The sequence below is a fragment of the Amblyraja radiata genome, chromosome 25 (assembly GCF_010909765.2).
Source record: "Amblyraja radiata isolate CabotCenter1 chromosome 25, sAmbRad1.1.pri, whole genome shotgun sequence".
In the NCBI taxonomy this organism is placed as follows: domain Eukaryota; kingdom Metazoa; phylum Chordata; class Chondrichthyes; order Rajiformes; family Rajidae; genus Amblyraja; species Amblyraja radiata.
The window spans coordinates 14,228,778-14,252,554 of NC_045980.1; the positions used below are offsets into that span (position 1 = coordinate 14,228,778).

At 44.7% G+C, this 23,777-nt stretch overlaps 1 protein-coding gene across 1 annotated transcript in view; it reads right to left on the reverse strand.

The window, feature by feature from the left end:
- hip1r (huntingtin interacting protein 1 related) overlaps positions 1-23,777 on the reverse strand; it is a 115,778-nt gene that overhangs the window by 19,717 nt on the left and 72,284 nt on the right. The window contains exons 8-16 of the mRNA XM_033043192.1: positions 19,947-20,087; positions 14,901-14,958; positions 12,595-12,670; positions 10,454-10,597; positions 9,442-9,515; positions 9,280-9,352; positions 8,167-8,350; positions 6,203-6,291; positions 2,877-2,993 (exon numbers count right to left, since the gene is read on the reverse strand). Of these exons, the coding sequence (XP_032899083.1) occupies positions 2,877-2,993; positions 6,203-6,291; positions 8,167-8,350; positions 9,280-9,352; positions 9,442-9,515; positions 10,454-10,597; positions 12,595-12,670; positions 14,901-14,958; positions 19,947-20,087 (956 nt within the window). The remainder of the gene's footprint in view (positions 1-2,876; positions 2,994-6,202; positions 6,292-8,166; positions 8,351-9,279; positions 9,353-9,441; positions 9,516-10,453; positions 10,598-12,594; positions 12,671-14,900; positions 14,959-19,946; positions 20,088-23,777) is intronic.

A 23,777-nucleotide genomic window follows, 5' to 3' on the forward strand; every position in this document is an offset into this window, starting at 1 on the left:
GACACTCCACTCCTCCATCTTTCCCATCCAGTCATAGACAGAGAGTCACTGACAATGGGTAAACTTCCCCTCCTCACACCACAGTCTCTGTATTTCCCTGTGGACTAGATCCTAACTTGCTCTTTTCTCTCATCTACATCAGGTGCAGAACATAGGTGTAGAGCACAGCACAATATTGAAACCTCTTCATATCTATATCAGTTACACTTCCCCTGATGATCAGGGTAAGGAGAGACACATTAGGATGCTGGAAGAACTCAGCAGGTCATTAACATCTATGGAGGAAGAAGGTACAAGATGACGTTGAGACAAAACCCTGCATCAGGACCGAGAAGGAACAGGAACGTTTGCCAGCAGTGCAGGGTATAGGCTGGTAGGCGAAAGGTGGAGATGAGGAGGAGATGAAACCAGGTTGGAGGAGTGAGACATAGCCTGGCAGGTGGAATAGTTGTTGAGCAGGTGGGAGGAGGGCATGGGAGAGATGAACAACGAGAGTAGGAAACCAGGTGGACGGGTGAGTGTGTGTGGGGGAGACCACCAGGGTTGTGGGTTCCCTCAAATTGGAAAATTCAATGTTCATACCATTGGGTTGTAAGCAATCCAACAGAACATGAGATGCTTGAATTTGACCTTTCTCTGCTAAAAGAGAAGGCTGACAGACAAGTGTGTGTAGGAGCGGAAAGGAGAATTAAAAGAACATGCCACCAGAAGAAGTATTAAAAAACGACATGGTAAGCCATGTAGACCAGCATAATGTAATAAGAAGGAACTAAAAATCTTGACAAGAGGGTTAGCTCAAAGCCTCACACTGTTCCCTTAATTTATCAGCAGCTTTAAAAGCTATTGACTGGACTGGAGAAGCTTGCGGCACAATTATCGGGTTATGAAGGAACTGGCTGAAGGGAGTCTTGGAAATTGTCCTTTAAACGGATTAATGATTAAAAAGACTTTCGGCCAAATCTGGATTCATCTTAATTTAATGCTGTGATTGCATTATTTAATCATTGCGGCGCTGAAACTCTGTGGGTGTTCTCATCCACATCAATAACTTCAGCAGGACTCCCACATTATTCATCATGAGACCCAGCTCATTTACAGAGTTCCACCAGACTCCAGCGACAAGTTACCATTCGGGCGGCACAGTGGCACAGCAGCGTAGTTGCTGCCTTACAGCGCCAGAGTCGATCCTGACATTGGGTGCCATCAGTATGGTGTTTGTACATTCTCCCTGTGACCATGTGAGTTTTTTCCGGGTGCTCTGGTTTCCTCCCACACGGAGACCTACAGATTTATGGGTTAATTGGCTTCGGTAATAATTGTAAATTGTCCCTAGTGTGTAGTGTACGGGTGATCGCTGGTCGGCGTGGACTTGGTGGGTCAAAGAGGATGTTTCCATGCTATATCTTTAAACTAAACTCATTGGGGTTCATCAGTGGCTCAAATTTGGCCCCTGCGATGAGGGCTCTGGAACTCCGGCCCAGCTGGAGCCAGCAGATCCGCTCCCACAGCTGACCACCGTGACCAATTTCCAGAGGGTATCTCAGCCCCCCAAGGCCATGACCTCTGTTGGTCTGGCAAAATGGATAAAACGGCAAGGCACTGGAACCAAGGGTTTTGGAAAATGGGTGGTGAACCTGTACTGGATTAGTCCTGTGACATGTACCGAGATACAGGGGGATACTTTGCTAACGTTGCATTGATAGCTGATGAGGAGCAGTGGGCTGTGTCTCGACATTGAAGATACTGGTAAGAAGTAACTACCGCAAACATGCTGTCTTTAAATTAAGTACTGGTTATTTATCAGCTTAAATATTAACTAAGTTTGTCTGTTGATTTACTGTGCAAGCAGTGATCTGTTATTGCGTTGCAGATACGGAAGTCTCAATGGTAACGTCTACAGCTGCCAGGATTAATCATAGTCACAGAGTGTGGAAACAGACCCTGCGGCCCAACTTGTCCAAACCGACCAACATGTCCCATCTACACTAGTCACAGAGTGTGGAAACAGACCCTGCGGCCCAACTTGTCCAAACCGACCAACATGTCCCATCTACACTAGTCACAGAGTGTGGAAACAGACCCTGTGGCCCAACTTGTCCAAACCGACCAACATGTCCCATCTACACTAGTCACAGAGTGTGGAAACAGACCCTGTGGCCCAACTTGTCCAAACCGACCAACATGTCCCATCTACACTAGTCACAGAGTGTGGAAACAGACCCTGTGGCCCAACTTGTCCAAACCGACCAACATGTCCCATCTACACTAGTCACAGAGTGTGGAAACAGACCCTGCGGCCCAACTTGTCCAAACCGACCAACATGTCCCATCTACACTAGTCACAGAGTGTGGAAACAGACCCTGCGGCCCAACTTGTCCAAACCGACCAACATGTCCCATCTACACTAGTCACAGAGTGTGGAAACAGACCCTGCGGCCCAACTTGTCCAAACCGACCAACATGTCCCATCTACACTAGTCCCACCTGCCTGTGATTGGCCCATATCCCTCTAAACCCGTCCTATCCATGTACCTGTCCAAATGATTTTTAAATGTTGATGCCTCAACTACCTCCTCTGGCAGCATATTCCATACACTCACACTACTCTCCTACCACCCTCTGTGTAAAATAGTTGCCGCTCAGATTCCTATTAAAGCTTTCCCCCCCTGAATTTTTCCTGATGTCAAGATCTCACTTATTTCCCTGGACACCAAGTAAGTTGTGAAGATCTCTCCGGTACAAAGAGAATATCCATTAGTGAATATAGCATTGGCCATCATTATAGTGCACTACTATTCTGATATTTGAGGTCATTGCCGCAACTGTGGAGGCCTGTTCAGTGAAGGGAAACCTGAATGGTAGAACTGAGTCTCACCTTCATCTCCGCTTCCCTCTTGGCTTCCTCCATGGAAAATTCAAGCTCTTGTTTAGTCCGCGTCTCCTCCTCACGGGTCTGCTGTGTTACTGTCAGTTGTTTCGTTGTCTCAGCACTCTGCATGTATCGAACAAAAAGAACGCAAATTTAATCCCAGCATTTTGTGTCTATCACAGTACAATATTTACGTTGCTCTCTATGAATCCAGTATAAGCTCAGGAGAATCACAAATAACTCCATTGTGTACAAAATCATGAGAGGAATAGATCGAGTGGGCACACAAAGAGTGGGTGAATCGAGGTGAGGGGGATAAAATTTAACAGGAACCTGAGGGGTAACTTTTTCACATAAAGGGCGGTGTGTGTATGGAACGAGCTACAGTAGGAGGTAGTTGAGGTAGATACTATCGCAACGTTTTAGAAACAGTTTGACAATACTTGGATAGGACAGGTTTGGAGGGATATGAGCCAAATGCAGGCAGGTGCAACTAGTGTAGATGGGACATGTTGGTTGGGGTGAGCAGGTTGGGCCAAAGAGCCTGTTTCCACACTGTAATGAGTCTGATCATAAAAAAAAGTTATTATGGATATGTTCAAGAAGGAACTGCAGATGCTGGAAAATCGAAGGTAGACAAAAATGCTGGAGAAACTCAGCGGGTGCAGCAGCATCTATGGAGCGAAATAGGCAACGTTTCGGCCCAAAACCCTTCTTCAGACTGATGCAGGGGGGGGGGGGGGGGGGGAAGAAGAAAGGAAGAGGAGGAGCCAGAGGGCTGAGGGAGAGCTGAGAAGGGGAGGAGACAACAAGGGCTACCAGAAATTGGAGAAGTCAATGTTCAAGCCACTGGGGTGCAGACTGCCCAAGCAGAATATGAGGTGTGGACTCTCCAATTTCTGATGGTGCTCACTCTGGCAATGGAGGAGGCCCAGGAGTTATTATGGATATGAGCAACTAGTGCGACTCAGAATTACTGAGGACAAAGATTCCGTACAACTGCAATGGCACCATATATGGGATGATGGCGTGAGACATAGAGGCCCAGGTCAGCTCCCTCATATGTAACCAGTGACCATCTCTACTGCTTATTGCCCTGCCACCTCTGTGTGTGAATATTGATGTTGTGAGCACCAGTTGTGAGCACCAAGCCGCCCATCGATCACCCACTCACACAAGTTCTTTCTCATCCACACCCTACACACTCGGGGCAATTTGAAGAGGCCCATTAACCTCCACACGTGGGAGTAAACAGGAGTCCCCGGGGAAAACCCATGCAGTCACAAGGAGAACGTGCAAACTCCACACAGACAGAACCTAATGTCAGGATCGAGCCTGGGTCTCCGGCAATGTGAAGCAGCAGCTCTACCAGCTGCACCACTGTCGTGTATTTGCTGAAAATAAACTAATTTTTACTTATTGTGTCTCAGTTAACAAAGCCAACATTCTGAGAGATTTGCGGGATGTCTGATGTGGTCCAAATGCAGGACTAGTGGAGACAGTGCAAGTTGGGCCGAAGGGCCAGTGTCCACTCTGTATGACTCAATGACTAACAAAGCCTGGTGCCCAGATTTGACAGGAAGGTGGGAGACTGGCTCCTGCAGTTTGGAAACTTCACCATCTTCCCCCGTCGCCATGAAGAAACCGGTTAAACAGGTTAAGAGTCAGCTGTGGTTTCCTGACAATGTCAAGGTTCCAGTTTGAGTCCCACCACAGGCAGCAAAGCAGCAGGCCCCTAGGCTGCAGTCCACGACATGACACATCACAAGGTACTAAGGTAGACAAAAATGCCGGAGAACTCAGCGGGTGAGGCAGCGTCTATGGAGTGAAGGAAATAGGCAACATTTCGGCCCGAAGCGTTGCCTATTTCCTTCGCTCCATAGATGCTGCCTCACCCGCTGAGTTTCTCCGGCATTTTTGTCTACCTTCGATTTTCCAGCATCTGCAGTTCCTTCTTAAACAAGGAACGAAGGTGTGTGCGAGTACTTTCATTCCCCAGGAAACATTTACAACCAGATAAATATTTCAGCCGACTTTTCTTATCACACCCAAACAATTAACAGATATTGCACAAATTTTGCGTTGTAAACCGGCTGTCTGAACCAGTCACCCCACCTTCCACAACAGCCCCAGGGGCAAATTTTAATAGGTGCAATTAATTGGGAAACATCTTCAGCAATGTGCAATCTGTTCAGCTTCATATGTTTTCAACATCTTCAAAACATGTTGAAATGCTTTCAACAATAAATTCCAGTCAACAGAATAAGGGAAGGAAATTGTTCCCATTTCCAAACATGGTTTGATTTCAAGGGTGGTTTCGTTTCAAAAGGTTGCTGCAGGAATCAGAAATAATCCAAGCCTAATTCCAAATCACCTCTAAATATTTGCAACATTAATACAAATATCCAACCATGCACATTCAAAAACAAAAACCAAAGATGAGTCTCACCCCAGTCACTCCCTCTTCTCCCCTCTCCCATCAGGCAAGAGGTACAGAAGTGTGAAAACGCACCCCTCCAGATTCAGGGACAGTTTCTTCCCAGCTTTTATCAGGCAACTGAACCATCCTACCAACAACTAGAGAGCATTGCTGATCTACCATCTATCTCATTAAAGACCTTCAAACTATTTTTAATCAGACTTTACTGGACTTCATCCTGCACTAAATGTTATTCACTTTATCCTGTATCCTATACACTGGACGTCTTGACTGTAATCAAGTAGTCTTTCCTCTGATGCAACAAAAAAGTTTTTCACTGTACACTGTACACGTGACAGTAATAAACTAAACGAAGCAAGTGTAAATGGCCACAACCGAGTGAGAGAGAGAAAGTTCAGTCAAACTTCCTGTTGGGAACCAGGAACCCACCTTAACCTTACACAAAATGCTGGAGTAACACAGTGGGACAGGCAGCATCTCTAGAGAAAAAGAATGGGTGGCGTTTCGTGTGAGACCCTTCTTCAGACTGATGTCAGAGGTTAGGGAGACATAGATAAGGACGTGTAAGGTGTGAAAATAGGACAAAGGGAATGTGGATCGGACAGGAAAATGTAGAATAGGTGATTTTTAGCTGGGAGAAGATAAACAACAAAGCAAACAGGGATAAAATGTAGTCGGAAACAGTAAGATTGGTCAGAGAACTGGGTAGGGGGTAGGGGATGGAGAGAGAGAAGGAAAGCAAGGGTTACTTGAAGTTAGAGAAGCATGCCCCTCTGAGTTACTCCAGCATTTTGTGTCTATCTTCGGTTTAAACCAGCATCTGCAGCTCCTTCCTACGCAAACGTAACTGCTTGTTTTGACATGGTTGTGCCCAGTGCAAGGATTCTCGTACCTTTCTGAGGAGTTCTGCGTGAGTGTTGACAAGATCGCTGTGCTTTTCTTTTAGTTTGTTGTAGCGCTGCTCGTTCGCTTGGACTTTCTCTGCAAAAGCAAATTAAGCGACATTGAAGTGAAACTGGATGGAGCTGGTGTTAAATTAAGACGATAGGTTTTAGCGGGTGTTTGTTTTTGTGTTGATAATTAGTGAGCTTTCTGAGGCCTTTCCAAGTAACTTGTACTCTCAGAAGAACAACAGAATCCAGAAATGGGCCTGGTCTCAGCGGGTCAGGCAGCATCTCGGAAGAAGGGTCTCGACCCGAAATGTCACCTATTCAATTTCTCCAGACATTTTATCTGATACGTCTACTGGTTCAGGCCAGAATAGATACTGGGTGGCAGGACAGCTAACTTCTCTTCTGTGGTTGGACTCATTGTGACTAAAAACAAAAGCCAACCAATAAATACCATATACATCCTCTGGGTCAGGGATATTTCCATCAACAATCGCACTGTGATAATCATCACATTTACATGTGCAACATTAGGGTCGTCTGCATTCTCAATGGCATTCTGTCCACTTGTTTACCTTATTTCCTGTTGCTTATATCGACAGATGACGTACATAACACAGACAAATACACAAATTCCTGACTAGAATCTAGAATTTCCAGCTTTGGATGAGAATGGATTCCAGTGCTTTTTAATGATCTTTTCCTTTCTGTGAAATCCTTTCTGTGACTCAAAGGACATGGAAATCCAAACAACGTGTAGGAAAGAAATTCAGATGTAGGTTTTAAATCGAAGAAAGACTCAAAAGGAATAACTCAGCGGGTCAGACAGCAACTCTGGAGAAAAGGAATAGGTGACGTTTCGGGTCGACTCAGATGGGACGAAGGCTCTCGACCCAAAATGTCACCTGTTCATTTTCTTCAGAGGTGCTGTCTGACCCGCTGAGTTAGTCCAGCTTTTTGTGTCTATCTTTGGAAGTCTCTTCAAGATAGGTTAGTAAATGCCCAATCATTACAGTTAAAATCAAGTCCTTAAACAGACTCAAGAATCTCCTCCATGGTCAAAATCCTCTCCTCTATGTCAGTCACTTACTAATGGCATGTTTTTGCCATATTTTGAAGTGCATGAAATCCAAATGCTATTCTATACAATACCAGGTCTCAGCTGCGTAACCAATAGGACGTGTATGAGATAGGTTGAAACTTAAGCATCAAAAATCTCCACTGCTTGGTGATTATGAATGGGAGTGAAGAATATGCAGGGATACGTTAGAATATGGCAAAAATGCACAGATATCATTAAGTAGGAGAAGTGGCGCAGGGGTGGCACAGTTGTGCAGCAGGTCGAGCTGCTGCCTTACAACTCCACAGTCCAGGGGTTCGATCCTGACCTCAGGTGCTGTCTCAGGAGAGTTTAGTTTAGCTCAGCTTAGTTTAGAGATACAGCCTGGCAACAGGCCCTTCAGCCCACCAGCGAACACCCATACACTGGTTCTATCCTACTCACTAGGGACAATTTACAGAAGCCAACTAGCCTACAAGCTCATACGTCTTTCGAATGTAGGAGGAAACCGGAGCACCTGGAGAAAACTCATGTGGTCACAGGGAGAACATACAAATGTTGTACAGGCAGCACCCATGATCAGGATCGAACCCGGGTCCCTGGTCCTGTGAAACAGCAACTCCACCACTGCACCACCCCTGTGATGTGGAGTTTGCACATTCTCATTGAACCGTGTGTGTTTCATCCAAGTGCTCTGGCTTCCTCCCACATCCCAAAGACGTACGGGTTTGTAGATTAATTGGCCCTCTATAAATTGCCCCTGGTGTGTAGGGAGTGGGTGTGTAAATGGGCTAACACAGGCCAGTGCGTCATGTGCTGTCAATTGAATGTGAGCGACCCTCCCATTGGATCAGCCTCTGTTGCAAACACCATCCACTGCTCTATAACTAACATGGCAGAACTCACTGTCGGACTCTACGAGCAGGAACTCTGTTTTATCCACATCGCCTTTCTGCTTCCGCAGGTTTTCCAGCTCATCCCTCAGCTCCTCGTTGTCGACCAGTGCCTTCTGCTTCAGCTTGCGGGTTTCCTCCAGCTCCGTTTCTAGGCCGTTAATCTGGGCTTTCAGTTGTGCGATGTACTTCTGGGCCTGGCAACAACATAAAACCAACATCAGCTGCTTCTGCCAGGACATTTTCTCCCATACACGCGGGATGCCTCCAAGTGCTTCACAACTGCTGCATGTGTCGCTACTGCTCTTTTATAGGCAACTACGACAACCAGGCTGCATGCTGCAACATTGCCGCACAATGAATCAGGACACCAGACAGTCAAATGTAGACAGGAGGGTTCTGACCCCAAACATCACCTATCCATGTTCTCCAGAAATGCTGCCTGACCCACTGAGTTACTCCAGCACTTTGGGCCTGTCTTCAGTATAAATGAGCATCTGCCCTTCCTTTCTACAGAACAGTACAGCACAGGAACGGGCTCTTTGACCCACAATGTCAGTGCTGTATATGATGCCAAGTTAAACTGATCTCTGCCTGCATGCGATCCATATCACTCCATATCCACGCGCCTAGGCAAAAGCCTCCTAAATGCCGCTATCATATCAGCCTCCACTGCCAGCCCTGGCACCCACCACACTGTGTGTATAACATTACCCCGCACATCTCCTTTAAACTTTGTCCCTCTCACCTCAAAGCTCTGCCCTCCAGCCTTTGACATTTCCACCCTGAGGGGAAAACAGTTTGAGTGTCTACTTTTCGCCTCTCCTTTTGCCTTAATTATGCCTTTGGGAATTTAATAGACTTCTATATCGAGAATCGCTGGTCGGCGCGGACTCGGTGGGCCGAAGGGCCTGTTTCCATGCTATATCTCTAAACTATAAACTATTAAGGTCAGGGATATTGGGAGCTGTACAGTCTCTACATGGGTTCCTCAGAGAGATCACCTTTGAGTAATTAAGAGAGGCCTGGAATTTGATTGGATTTTGCCAACATTAAAGCATACTTCGAAAGAATTTATTTTTACCCATTGCATTTACCTGACTCATTGACATGCAGAAGGCCCTACCTCAGACTTTACTCTCTCCAGCTCAACTCTCAGCATCTCCACCTCCTTCTTCAAATTGTCAATTTGAAGGTTTCTGCAGTAAATCGCACAAAAGGAAATGTCAAAGGGAAGTAAAAACATATCTTACTGCACCCAGCCGTTCATTGCCAAAGCTCAGCTTACCGTTCATCTTTCTCAAAACTATTATTAGTTGGAGGTCCAAAAGCAGCATCGAAAATGTCCACATTCACCAAATTCTAGAAGAAAATATGTTCAGCTTTTTAATATACAAATGTTTCTCAACTTTTTATTTGCTATAAAAAGCAAAAAATCAAAAGCAGTTAATAAAACATAGAACAGTACAGTACAGAAAAAGGCCCTTTGGCCCACAGTGGCTGTGCTGAACATGATGCCAAGACCAACTCTTATCTGCCTGCACATGATCCATATCCCTCCATTCCACTCACATCTATGTGCCTATCCGGAAGTCTCCTAAACACCGCTATCATATCTGCCCCCACAACCACCCCCAGCAGCGCATTCCAGGCAACTCACCACCCTCTGGAAATAAAAGTGCCCCATACATCTCCTTTAAACTTTGTTCCTTTCATCTTAAAGTTATTCCCACTAGTCTTTGATATTTACATGCTGGGAAAAAGGTTATCTCACCTGCCTCATTACTGATCTATAACCTTATTTAGTCACATTCACTGAATCTGAAAGTACTCATTAATTTAATATTAAAAGAGCGGCACGGTGGTGCAGAGGTAGAGTTGCTGCCTTACACCGCGAGAGACCCGGGTTCGATCCAGCCGACGGGTGCTCTCTGCGCGGAGTTTGTACGTTCTCCCTGTGACTGCGTGGGTTTTCTCCGGGTGCTCCAGTTTCCTCCCACACTCCAACGACGTGCAGGTTTGTAGGTTAATTTGGCTTCTTTAAATTCTCCCTGATGTGTAGGATAGTGTTAATGTACAGGGATCGCTGGTGGGTACGGATTCAGTGGGCAAAGGGCCCATTTCCACACTGTATCTCTAAATTAAACACTCACACTCCATCATTCATTCTTCCCCAGCCTCTTCTTTCTGAGGATTTTTTTGTGGTCTTAATTCAGACATCTTCAAAATCTGCTACACTTATTTCAAGGCCAGCAAAGATTATTTGCCGGGAGGGTCTTGTTGCAAAATATTTCTCTTACCGGGGATTCAGTCACTGGAGCGGCAGAAACCTCGATGAGACTCTCTGGTTCCTCGATGTCATCAGTCGGGACTTCATCAGAAATTATCACCACTGGTTTCACATGCTCTGCCAAGGCAGAAGCTCTCAAAAAATTTGGTGGACTCTGCCAAAAGGAGAATGTTACACATCTATATTTTGTCCAAAAATATTAATATCTATCTTTGGCAATGAATTACATGTAAATGGTGGTTTAATTAAATTAAATGGTGGTTTAGCAAGTTTGCTAATGATACAAAAGTTAGTGGTTTTGCAGATAGTGAAGACGGTTGTGAAAAATTACAGCAGGATCTGGATCGATTGGCCAGGTGGGCTGAAGAATGGTTGATGGAATTTAATACAGAGAAATGTGAGATGTTGTATCTCGGGAAGTCTAACAGAGGCAGGATCTACCCAGTGAATGGTAGGGTTCTGGGGAGTGTTGTAGAGCAGAATGATCTAGGAGTGCAGGTGCATCGTTCCTTGAAGGTGGAGTTGCAGGTAGATAAGGTGGTCAAAAAGGCTTTTGGCACATTGGCCTTCATCGGTCAGAGTATTGAGTATAGAGGTTGGGAGGTCAAGTTGCAGTTGTATAAGACTTTGGTGAGACCGCATTTAGAGTATTGTGTTCAGTTCTGGGCACCATGTCATAGGAAAGATGTTGTCAAGCTGGGTACAGAGTTGATTTACAAGGATATTGCCAGGACTTGAGGGTCTGAGCTACAGGGAGAGGTTGCATAGGCTGGGACTCTATTCCTTGGGGCGCAGGAGGATGAGGGGTGATCTTATAGAGGTGTATAAAATCATGCGAGAAATAGATCGGGTAGATGCACAGTCTCTTGCGCAGAGTAGGTGAATTGAGGACTAGGGGACATGGGTTTAAGGTGAAAGGGAAAAGATTTAATAGGGATCTGAGGGGTGACTTTTTCACACAAAGGGTGGTGGGTGTATGGGACAAGCTGCCAGAGGAGGTAGCTGAGGCTGGGACTATCCCAATGTTTAAGAAACAGTTAGACAGGTAGGCCGGAGTGGGAATGTTGTGCCGAAGGGCCTGTTTCCACGTTGTATCACTCTATGACTCTATTGCTATAAATGGGTAGGACTTTCCCTATATTCTGGTCACCACGTCTAAAGGTAGGTGACAGTGAAGAAAATCCTGGTAGCTGTAACTCAGAACTTTTGAATCATCAACCAAGAGCATAGATTGCATTCAAACCCTAGGTTTTTTTTAGGGAGGGGGGGGGGGGGTTAGGTTTATTACCGTCATGCTCACCGTAGTATAGTGTAAAGCTTTATTTTGCATAGTTTCTAATCAGATTAAATAATACTATATATAAATACAATCAAGTCAAACTCAAGTACAATAGGTAGAGCAAAGGGGAAGATACGGAGTGCAGAATATAGTAGATTATAGTAGAACACCAATTACAGAGATAAAGTCCAATGTCCGCAATGGGGTGGAAGTGAAATGGACAGTGTCCCAGCTTACGGAAGGGCCACTCCGGAGTCTGATAACAGAGGGGATGAAGCTGTTCCTGAGTCTGGTTGTGCACGCTTTCAAACTTCTGTACCTTATACCCAACGTATACCAGCAGGAAGAAAGAGTGACCAGGGTGGGACAAGTCTTTGATTGTGTCGGCTGTTTATTTGAGGGTGCATGAATTGTAGATGGAGTCAATGATGGGGAGTCAGCTCTGTGTGATGGTCTGGGCTACATCTACAACTCTGCAATTTCTTGCAGACTTTGATACAGATTATGAACCCGATTCCCTCATCTGGATTCAGAAGAGATGGGAACAAAATAAATAGAAGTGCAACATCAAATAATAGTAATCGCAAATTGGAATGAAATAATTAAATACCAATAACATTAACAGACTGTTTACATTTATTATAGTCTGTACGTGAAATTATTTAAAATATTATTTTGCTCTGCAAACCACATGGAAATGGGTAGAATTAATGACTTCCAGGAGCAGCAAATGGTGAGTGCCACATTAAACTCTTAAAAGTGTAATCTCAGCAACATCTTCAGCAAATATAATTGAAGCCAGTAGTTTATAAGAAGTTTGATCAGATAAAGGGCTCATTCACAAATACTATTTTTCTGCAGAAACCTCATACCTCGGGCAATTTGGGGATCTGGATGAGACGTTTGAAATACAACATGTCACGAGAACGGCTGAAGAAACTCTTTAGACTGCAATAAAATGAGAGACAGCAAAATTAAATCATCTCTGCATCATGTCCATAAATCATTTTTATTTTGCGTGCATTATAATGTTGCTGCATCACAGTCTAGAGACCCGGGTTCGATCCTGACTATGGGTGTTGTCTGTTTGGAGTCTGCATGTTCTCCCTGTGACCGCGTGGGGTTTCTCCGGGTGCTCCGGTTTCCTCCCACGCCCCAAAGTTTGTAGGCTATTTGGCTTCAGTAAAATTGTAAGTCATCCCTGGAGTGTGTAGGATAGTGTTAGGGTGCGGGGATTGGTGGTCGATGCAGACTCGGTGGGCCGAAGGCCCTGTTTCCGTGCTGTATCTCTAAACTAAACGTATTCACTAAAAAGTACTTTCCCCAAGTATCTTTTCAAAATCCTTTACAATCTGAAGCAGGATCTCGACCCAAAATGTCACCCATTCCTTCTCTCCAGAGATGCTGCCTGGCCCGCTGAGTTACTCCAGCATTTTGTGTCTATTTACAATCTCTCTCATCAGGTTCATGACTGATATGGTGATATCAGCAATTTCAAGATTGTGTCGCACACCCATGTCTATTTAAACACATACAGGACAAAGGTGAACTTAGCACAAACCTACTGCGTAAACAAGGAGATTGTCATGTAAATGCTAAATGCTGTTTCATGACGTGGCACAATTCACCATGGGCGGTGCAGTGACGCATGTTGGTAGAGCTGCTGCTTCACAGCACCAGGGACCCAGGTTCGAACCTGGCCTTGGGTGCTGTCTGAGTGAAGTTTACACATTCTCCCTGGGACCACGTGGGTTCCTCCAGGTACTCTGGTTTTCCCCCGCATCCCAAAGCCACGCGGGTTTATAGAATCATAGAAACACACAGCAACAGGCTCTTCGGCCCAACTTGCCCAGGATGATCAAGATGTCCCATTCATGCTGGTCTCATTTACCCGTGTTTGGTCCACATCCCTCTAAACCTTTCCTATACAGGTACCCAAGTGTCTTTTAAATGCTGTTATAGTACCTGCAAGGTTTATTTGTCACTGTAAATTGTCCTTTATGTGTAGTTGAGTGATAGAATCTGGGGGTAATTAATGACAATATGGGGAGAATAAAATTGGATTGATTAGTGTGGGATTAGTGTAAATGGGCGCTTCATAAATTCATACGTTCTAGGAGCACGATAAGGTAATTCAGGCAATCAAGTCTACTCCGCCATTCAATCATGACTGATCTATCTTTCCCTCTCAACGCCATTCCCCTGCCTTCGCCCCACATAAGGCATGCCTAAGGCATACAGACTGTCTGCTGGTAAATGGAATTAATACAGATAGGTATTAGATGGTTGGCATGGACATGATGGGCCAAAGGGCCTATTTCTGTACTATATGACCTATAAATACCATAAAAGTACAATGAGCTTGGTGCTGAGAGGAGGTGCTTATAATCTTTAGTTGTGACAAGTTAATTATGTGGAAGCCACTGCTGGTTTTGCACACATCTTTCAGCATAATTCCTCACACAATTAGTATGAAAATATTATACAAACTTTCTATCCTTGCTGCTCCATTGTTCAAACGTAGCAAAGATCTGCAGCCCACAGCATATGCAATATTGCACATTACAGAACGTTTATTCTCTCACCCATCTATCCAGCCAGAAAACGTGGCTCGACTAACATTTCCAGACGGGACCTATTTCTGGTTTGTTAAGATTAGAGCCATAGAATCATACAGCACGGAAACTTCAGACCAACTGTCCATGCTGACCAAGATGTCCCATCTAAGCTAGTCCCATTTGCCCACAATTGGCCCACATCCCACTGAACATTTGCTAATCATGTACATGTCCAAATGTTTTGTAAATGGTGTTGTAGTACCTGCCTCAACTTCCTCCTCTGGTAGCTCATTCCATTTACCCTATCACCCATAAGACCAAAGGACATAGGAGCAGAATTAGACCATTCAGCCAATCGAGTCTACTCCGCCATTCAATCATGGCTGATCAAACCTTCCCCCTCAAACCCATTCTCCTGCCTTATCACCATAACCTTTGATGCCCTCTGAGTGAAAAAATTACCCCTCAGGTTCCTATTAAATCTTTCCCCTCTTACCTTAAACCTATATCATCTGGTTCTTGATTCCGCTACATTGGTTTAAAAAAACCTCTGTGCATTTACCCTGTCGATTTTCCGCATGATTTTATTTACCTAAAATTGTTAGAAAATTCTTTGTTACCTGTGAAATTCATCATAGAATCGGTCCCTATGTCCTTGCAGCGTCTCAGCCGGCAGACCTGTTTAAGGTAAACATTAACACAATTTAAGTCATGAACTGTGCATTCATTTGGTCCTACTAAAAATCGAATGAATGAATGATATTTTACTATCACATGTGACATGTCACAATGAAAGTCTTTGTTTTGTAAACCACACACAAGTATGCAAAGAGTCGCTATGTATAGGGCACCGACAAAGTTACAAACTATTCCATGAAGCCCCAATGGTCGCTCTTCATTCTTGGCGCCCCCACCCCCCCGGGTCCCTTTGTTTTCGACAGCGACTCCACGGCAAGCATACCATGAACATATATCTGACATCTATTGCCCTTGAACTATTTAATACATTGTTGTAATGCTGGCAATCATGGTGATCATTTACAGTCCAGTAGTACTTCACTGAACAGGTGTTGGCGGGTCCATTGATTAGCACGGTGGCGCAGCGGTAGAGTTGCTACCTTACAGCACCAGAAACCCTGGTTCGATCCTGACTACGGGTGCTGTCTGTACGGAGTTTGTACGTTCTCCCTGTGACTGCGTGTGTTTTCTCCGGGTGCTCCGGTTTCCATCCACACTCCAAAGATGTGCAGGTCTGTAGATTAATTGGCTTCTGTAAATTGTCCCTAGGGTGCAGCATAGAACTAGTGTACGAGAATCGCTGATCGGCGTGGACTCGGTGGGCCGAAGTGCCTGTTTCCATGCTATGTCTCTAAACTAAAGTAAACTATTGCATTCATAGTGAAACAGATTTGCGAGCTGAAGGAGGAAAAGTAGGGAGAGGTTTTGGCTGGGACAATAGACAATAGGTGCAGGAGTAGGCCAGCACTGCCATTCAATGTGATCATGGCAGATCAATAGGCTGCAGGAAGGAGGTGAGAAATTGTAAAGCAAGGATGGGGGAAGTGATGCATCACCAGATATGTGCTGATGAATGATTTATAGAGGAAGAACACACTCCCTCCCACACATCACATGAGTGTGTCACAGCATCACACCATGAACTGGCCAAACCAGTTTTTCCAGACCAGTCCCTGCTCAGCTTTCAATGAAAGGTCAAGAAGATAAAGAGAGATTGCAGATGCTGGAATGTGGAACACAATATCACATCCTTTCCCCCTCCCATTTCTATCCGCCCGTCATCTCCTCCCCAGCTGGCCCCACACATCACCTACTAGCCTGTCCCTTCCCCACCCATCATACTGCTAAACACTTCGGGCAGCACAGTGGCACAATGGTAGAGCTGCTGCCTTATGCCCCTGTCCCACTTAGGAAACCTGAACGGAAACCTCTGGAGACTTTGTGCCCCGCCCAAGGTTTCCATGCGGTTCCCGGAGGTTTTTGTCAGTCTCCCTACCTGCTTCCACTACCTGCAACCTCCGGCAACCACCTGCAACCTCCAGGGAACCGCACGGAAACCTTGGGTGGGGCGCAAAGTCTCCAGAGGTTTCCGTTCAGGTTTCCTAAGTGGGACAGGGGCATTACAGTGTTAGGTTTGATCCTGACTACGGGCGCTGTCTGTACGGAGTTTGTATATTCTCCCTGTGACCTTGTGGGTTTTCTCCGGGTGCTCTGGTTTCCTCCCACACTCCAAAGACGTACAGGTTTGTGGGTTAATTGGCTTCACTAAAAATTGTAAATTGTCCATAGTGTGTAAGATAGTGCTAGTGTACGGGGTGATCGATGGTCAGCGTGGACTCGGTGGGTCGAAGGGCCTGTATCCTCATTGTGTCTCTAAATTAAAACGTAAATTTCTAATACTGCACCATAACATGACCAAAACACAAAAAGCAGGAGTAACTCAGCGGCTCAGACAGCATTTGTGGAGGGAATGGACAGATGACGTTTCGGGTCAGGACCCTTCTTCAGACTTGTGTAGAAGGGGAGAGAAAGCTGGAAAAAAAAGTGAGGATTGAACAAAGGCAAGTGATCGGTGGATACAGGTAAGGGGAGGTTTCCAAGTTGGGACCCTTTTTCAAAGAAGATCCTGAAGTAGGTCCTGACCCAAAATATCCTTTGGTCATTCCCTCCACAAAAGCCACCTGATCTGCTGAGTTACTCCAGCACTTTGTAGTTTGCTCAAGATTCCAGTATGTGTAGTTCCTTGTACATCCAAATCAACACCTGCTTCTTTCCACAGGGGCAGCACTAACTCACATCAACAACACTGCATGAAAATCACGCTTGCATTGAATTTACTTTAGATATTCATACTCAACACAAGCACACCTCCCTAAACCTTGCAGTCCATCCACTTGGACAGAGCACTCTCTGGAAACTTGCCCATAACTGCTGGTCTTACAGTGCTCAACCTAACCAGTCAATTGGTACAGCAGCAGCTTAACAGAGCTCAACACCACTGTAAGACAGCTTGTGGTGTAATTGATCCAAAACGTCACCTATCCATTTTCTCTAGAGATGCTGCCTGACCTGCTGAGTTACTCCAGCAATGTGTGTCTATCTTTGGTATAAACCAGCATCTGCAGTTCCTTTTTATTACATTGTGCTGTAATCCGCTCTGTTTACTATGAAGCCTTAGCTGTGAGCACTTACAGTGGCTTGCAAAAGTTTTCATACCCCTTAGAACTTTTCCACATTTTGTCACGTTACAACCACAAATGTAAATGCATTTTATTGGGATTTTATGTGATAGACCAACACAAAGTGGTGCATAATTGTGAAGTGGAAGGAAAATGATACATGGTTTTCAATTTTTTTTACAAATTCTTGCGCAAAAGTATTCAGCCCCCCTGAGTCAATACTTTGTAGAACCACCTTTCGCTGCAATTACAGCTGCAAGTCTTTTGGGGTATGTCTCTACCAGCTTTGCACATCTAGAGACTGAAATTTTTGCCCATTCTTCTTTGCAAAATAGCTCAAGCTCAGTCAGATTGGAAGGAGAGCGTCTGTGAACAGCAATTTTCAAGTCTTGCCAGAGATTCTCAATTGGATTTAGGTCTGGCCTTTGACTGGGCCATTCTAACACATGAATATGCTTTGATCTAAACCATTCCATTGTAGCTCTGGCTGTATGTTTATGGTCGTTGTCCTGCTGGAAGGTGAACCTCCGCCCCAGTCTCAAGTCTTTTGCAGACTCTAATAGGTTTTCTTCCAAGATTGCCCTGTATTTGGCTCCATCCATCTTCCTATCAACTCTGACCAGCTTCCCTGTCCCTGCTGAAGAAAAGCATCCCCACAGCATGATGCTGCCACCACCATGTTTCACAGTGGGGATGGTGTGTTCAGGGTGATGTGCAGTGTTAGTTTTCCGCCACGCATAGCGTTTTGCATTTAGGCCAAAAACTTCAATTTTGGTCTCATCTGACCAGAGCACCTTCCTCCACATGTTTGCTGTGTCCCCCACATGGCTTGTGGCACACTGCAAACGGGACTTCTTATGGCTTTTTTTCAACAATGGCTTTCTTCTTGCCACTCTTCCATAAAGGCCTGATTTGTGGAGTGCACGACTAATAGTTGTCCTGTGGACAGATTCTCCCACCTGAGCTGTGGATCTCTGCAGCTCCTCCAGATTTACCATGGGCCTCTTGGCTGCTTCTCTGATCAATGCTCTCCTTGCCCGGCCTTTTAGTTTAGGTGGATGACCATTTCTTGGTAGGTTTGCAGTTGTGCCATACTCTTTCCATTTTCGGATGATGGATTGAACAGTGCTCCGTGAGATGTTCAAAGCTTGGGATCTTTTTTTATAACCTAACCCTGCTTTAAACTTCTCCACAACTTTATCCCTGACCTGTCTGGTGTGTTCCTTGGGCTTCATGATGCTGTTTGTTCACTAATGTTCTCTAACAAACCTCTGAGGCCTTCACAGAACAGCTGTATTTATACTGAGATTAGATTACACACAAGTGGACTCTATTTACTAATTAGGTGACTTCTGAAGGCAATTGGTTGCACTGGATTGTATTTAGGGGTATCAGAGTAAAGGGGGCTGAATACTTTTGCACGTCACACTTTTCAGTTTTTTACTTTAAAAAAAATTTGAAAACCATGTATCATTTTCCTTCCACTTCACAATTATGCTCCACGTTGTGTTGGTCTATCACATAAAATCCCAATAAAATACATTTACGTTTGTGGTTGTAACGTGACAAAATGTGGAAAAGTTCAAGGGGTATGAATACTTTTGCAAGCCCCTGTATTATTATGTTATATAAGCTGTCGCACTAATGACATGTTTGCTGCAAAGTTAACATGCAAATTGAGGATGTGGAATAATTTTCTCACGATGTGTTTCACGATGCAATTTTATTTAGGCTTATTTACAACACACAACACTAATTATTCATCTGCCTTCAACAAACAAATTTCAACCATCGAGGACTCTGTGGTGACCTCCATGTTGGCAAGGCTGCCCAAGACTCTTGGTAAAGGTGAAAGGGAAATTGTGTGGTCGAGGCAAGGGATGTTAAGGGGAAAGCAAACAAATAAGGGTGTCTTTACTGAAGAAGAGTTTTGGCTCGAAACATTGCCTATTTCCTTCACTCCATAGATGCTATCTCACCCGCAAAGTTTTCTCCAGCATTTTTGTCTACCTAGGGTGGCTTTACAAGGTTGGATCGGGATTAGAATGTCCAATTCTGAACCCAGAGCTGAGTGGTTTGTCCAGAGATTGTAATCGATGCCAAACATAGAGAGGTGGGTATATGGAACAAGCTGCCAGAGGAGATAACTGAGGCAGAAAATATAACAGCATTTAAAAACATTTGGACAGGTACAGTACATGGATAGTATAGGTTTAGACAGATATAGGCCAAATGCAGGCAGGACGGACTAGTGTAAATGGGACATGTTGTTCGGTGTGGGCAAGTTGGCTGTTTCCATGCTGTGTAACTCGATGATGACAGGCTTAGTCTTGGCATCATGTTCGGCACAGACATTGTGGGCCAAATGGCCTGTTGAGGTACTGTACTCTTCTATGCTCTATTTATTCTTTTTGCAGTCTGCAGTTTCATCAGATATTTACAAGGTGTTGCAGAATCGTGGGTACTTACACGAGTGGAGTTTGAACATTAGCTTTACAGTGTAGTGATACAGGTGGCTGCAGTCCTGAATCACCTGAATGAGAGGAGCCAGACGGCACTGACCAGAGGGCGTCTGCGATACCGCGTACGAAGTATCCAGCGACCTGAAGACTAAAAATAAAGAACAAAGATGTTATAAAGGGTGCTTACAGTGTATACTAGAGTTACAGGATGTAGGAGAACAGTTTGGTCTACACCATAGTAATTTTAAAAGACCCATTAAATTAGAAACAGAGGCTGATTGATCGATCGATCGATCGATTCATTTGTTCATTCATTCATTCATTCACTCATTCATTTGTTCAATGATTGATGGAAACAGGCCCTTCAGCCCACCGAGTCCACGCTGACCATCACACACCCGTTCACACTAGTTCTACATTATCCCACTTTTGCATCCACTCCCTACACACTAGAGACAGTTTACAGAGGTCGATTAACCTACAAACCAGCACGTCTTTGGGATGTAAGAGAAAACCAGAGCACCCAGAGGAAACCCACATGGTCACAGGTGGAACGTGCAAACTCCACATAGACAGCACCCGAGGTCAGGATCAAACCCGGATCCCTGGCACTGTGAGGCAGCAAAACCGGAAAAGCCCTGGTAGAGCTTCATTCCTGCTCTTGGACAAGCAGTTCCCAGTTTGAACGACTTCCTTCCATTTGACCTTTTCAGGTTAGATGCAAAAATAGTTAGGTATATTTTTCTTTCAAACAAAAACAGACTTGGTGAACAATCAAAGTACTGTACGTGTTGTGCAAAGAATGGGAATGAGCACCGTGCCAATGGTGATGCAAGTCAGGCAGCTCAGCCAATAGCATGTTGCTGCCGTGGTCCAGGGAATAACACACCACACACATGCTCAGTCATTTCACCAGCAGCAGTGTAATGTTTCAATGTTGTTTTATAATGGGAAACAAGGAAATGGCAGAACAGTTAAACAGTCTTCACTAAGAAAGACACAATCTCTCAGAAATACTAGGAGACCGAGGATCAAGTGGAAGGGAGGAACTGAACGGAATCCACATTAGTCAGGAAATGGTGTTTGGTAAACTGTTGGGACTGAAGGTAGATAAATCCCCAGGGCCTGGTGGTCTGCATCCCAGAGTCCTCAAGAGGTGACGCTAGAAATCGTGGATGCATTGGTGATCATTTTCCAATGTTCCCTTGACTCTGGATCAGTTCCTGTGGACTGGAGGGTAGCCAATGTAACTCCACTTTTTAAGAAAGGAGGGAGAGAGAAAACGGGGAATTATAGAGCAGTTATCCTTACATCAATAGTGGGAAAGATGCTGGAGTCGATTATTAAAGATGTTATAGCAGCGCATTTGGAAAGCAGTGGCAGGATTGGTCAAAGTCAGCATGGATTTATGAAGGGGAAATCATGCTTGACTAATCCTCTGGAATTTTTTGAGAGTAGAACAAGTGGATAAGGGGAGCCAGTGGATGTGGTGTATCTGGACTTTTAAAAAGCCTTTGACAAGTCCCACACAAGAGATTAGTGCAAAAAATTATAGCACATGGTATTGGGGGTAGGGTATTGATATGGATAGAGAACTGGTTGGCAGACAGGAAGCAAAGAGTTGGAATTAAAGGGTCCTTTTCAGAATGGCAGGCCGTGACTAGTGGGGTGCCGCAAGGCTCGGTGCTGGGACCCCAGTTATTTACAATATATATTAACGATTTAGACAAGGGAATTAAATGTGACATCTCCAAGTTTGCAGATGACACAAAGCTGGGTGGCAGTGTGGGCTGCGATGAGGATGCTATGAGGCTGTAGGGTGGCTTGGATAGGTTGGGTGAGTGAGCAGATGCATGGCAGATGCAGTATAATGTGGATAAATGTGAGGTTATCCACTTTGGTGGCTAGAACAGGAAGGCAGATTATTATCTGAATGGTGTCAGATTAGGAAAGGGGAGGTGTAACGAGACCTCGATGTGCTTGTACTTCAGTCACTGAAAGTAAGCATGCATGTACAGCAGGCAGTGAAGAAAGCTAATGGCATGTTAGCCTTCATTGCGAGAGGATTTGAGTTTAGGAGTAAGGAGGTCCTACTGCAGTTGTGCAGAGCCCTGGTGAGACCGCACTTGGAGTATGGTGTGCAATTTTGGTCACCTAATTTGAGGAAGGACATTATTGCTATTGAGGGAGTGTTGCATAGGTTCACCAGGTTAATTCCCTGGATGGCGGGACTGACATATGGTGAAAGAATGGGTCAACTGGGCTTGTACTCAAAGTAGGAACGGGGTACTGATTTTAGATGATCAGCCATGATCATATAGGCTCGAAGGGCCAAATGGCCTACTCCTGCACCTATTTTTCTATGTTTCTAAGTCCCCATTATTCTCATTCCACTCTTCCTTCAATTTCACAGGAGCAGCTCAACGCTGGGTCTCTGGCGCTGTGAGGCAGTGGCTCTACCAGCTGTGGCACATACACAATTAATTGGGACCAACAATTTAAATGGAACAAAGCTGACTTCCAAAGCACAGGAGGGGAATTACTGAAGTCTGTCCATGCAAACTTCATGATGGTTTGCTTAACCTTGCAGAACAGTTTGTCCAAAGTTTTCCCTCTAATCAATGAAGAATTAATTGGCCATAAATTTGCATTTTACATAGCGACATCCTCATTGGAGTACAAACAAAGAATTGACAGCAAGCTAATCTGCTGGTATGTGTGGGATTGTCTGGTTAAAGAAGTTGATGTGAAGAACCGACTTAGGAAGGAGAGAGATATAGAGAGGTTTGAAGGACTTTGACAGAACAGAATACGTATGTGTCTGTGCGTGCATGCATGTGAATGTAAGAGCGAGTGAGAGAGATTAATTGGGTAGTCACCACAGCCATCACTGTTAAATAGTCCAGACCCGAAATGTCATCAGTCCATCCCTCCACAGGTACTCAAAATTGCTGGGGAAACTCAGCGGGTGCCTCCACAGGTACTGCCTGACTCGCTGAGAATTCCAGCACGATATTTTACTCAATTTCTGCATTTGTAGTTCCTTGTGCCTTTACTGTTCAATAGCCTGTCAATGCCCTCTGTTAGACTCACACTTCAGTGTGACCAAAGGAGCAAGGAGATCAGCTAACGCCCACATCTGATCCACTAGAGGGGATGAAAAGCAGACGTCAAACCCTTAGTATCCAAGCGGGAGGCTTATAGTGTATTGATCGGTGTATGGTGTATTGAAGGGAACTTGATAGTTTGAATCCACAATCTTTTACCCAGAGTAGAGAAATCAAGAAACCGAGGACGTTTAAGATGAAATGGGAAATATTTCCCATGAGGGGCAATTTTTTCATACAGAGGGAGGCGGATATATGGAACGAGCTGCCAGAGGAGGTAGTTGAGGCTGGTACAATAACAATTTAAAAGAGACTTGGATATGGTCATGGACAGGAAGGGTTCAACGGGATATTGGCCAAACACAGGCAAATGGGCTCAATTAGATGGGGAATCTTGATCGGCATGGACAAGTTGGGCTGAAGGGCCCATTTCCATGCTCTGACTATCTCAGGTCAGTCAAGACTTTGAATTAATTTCACTATTTCTTTACAAATACTTTAGCTTCTTGGACTCCTAAATGACTCTTGTAACACTTCTTACAATCTCAGGGCCTAGCTGGTGATATTTTTTATATTGAGTCCATGGTATTGAACAGAAAATCTGTATGCACTTCGTCTGAAGTCAGTCTCTGTATAAAGATCTGTGAGAGATTTGACCCTGATAAATAGACCATTAGAAAATTAAAGCTCAAGAGATCGCTATAAATTTGGCTCCTCCTTGCAACTTTATA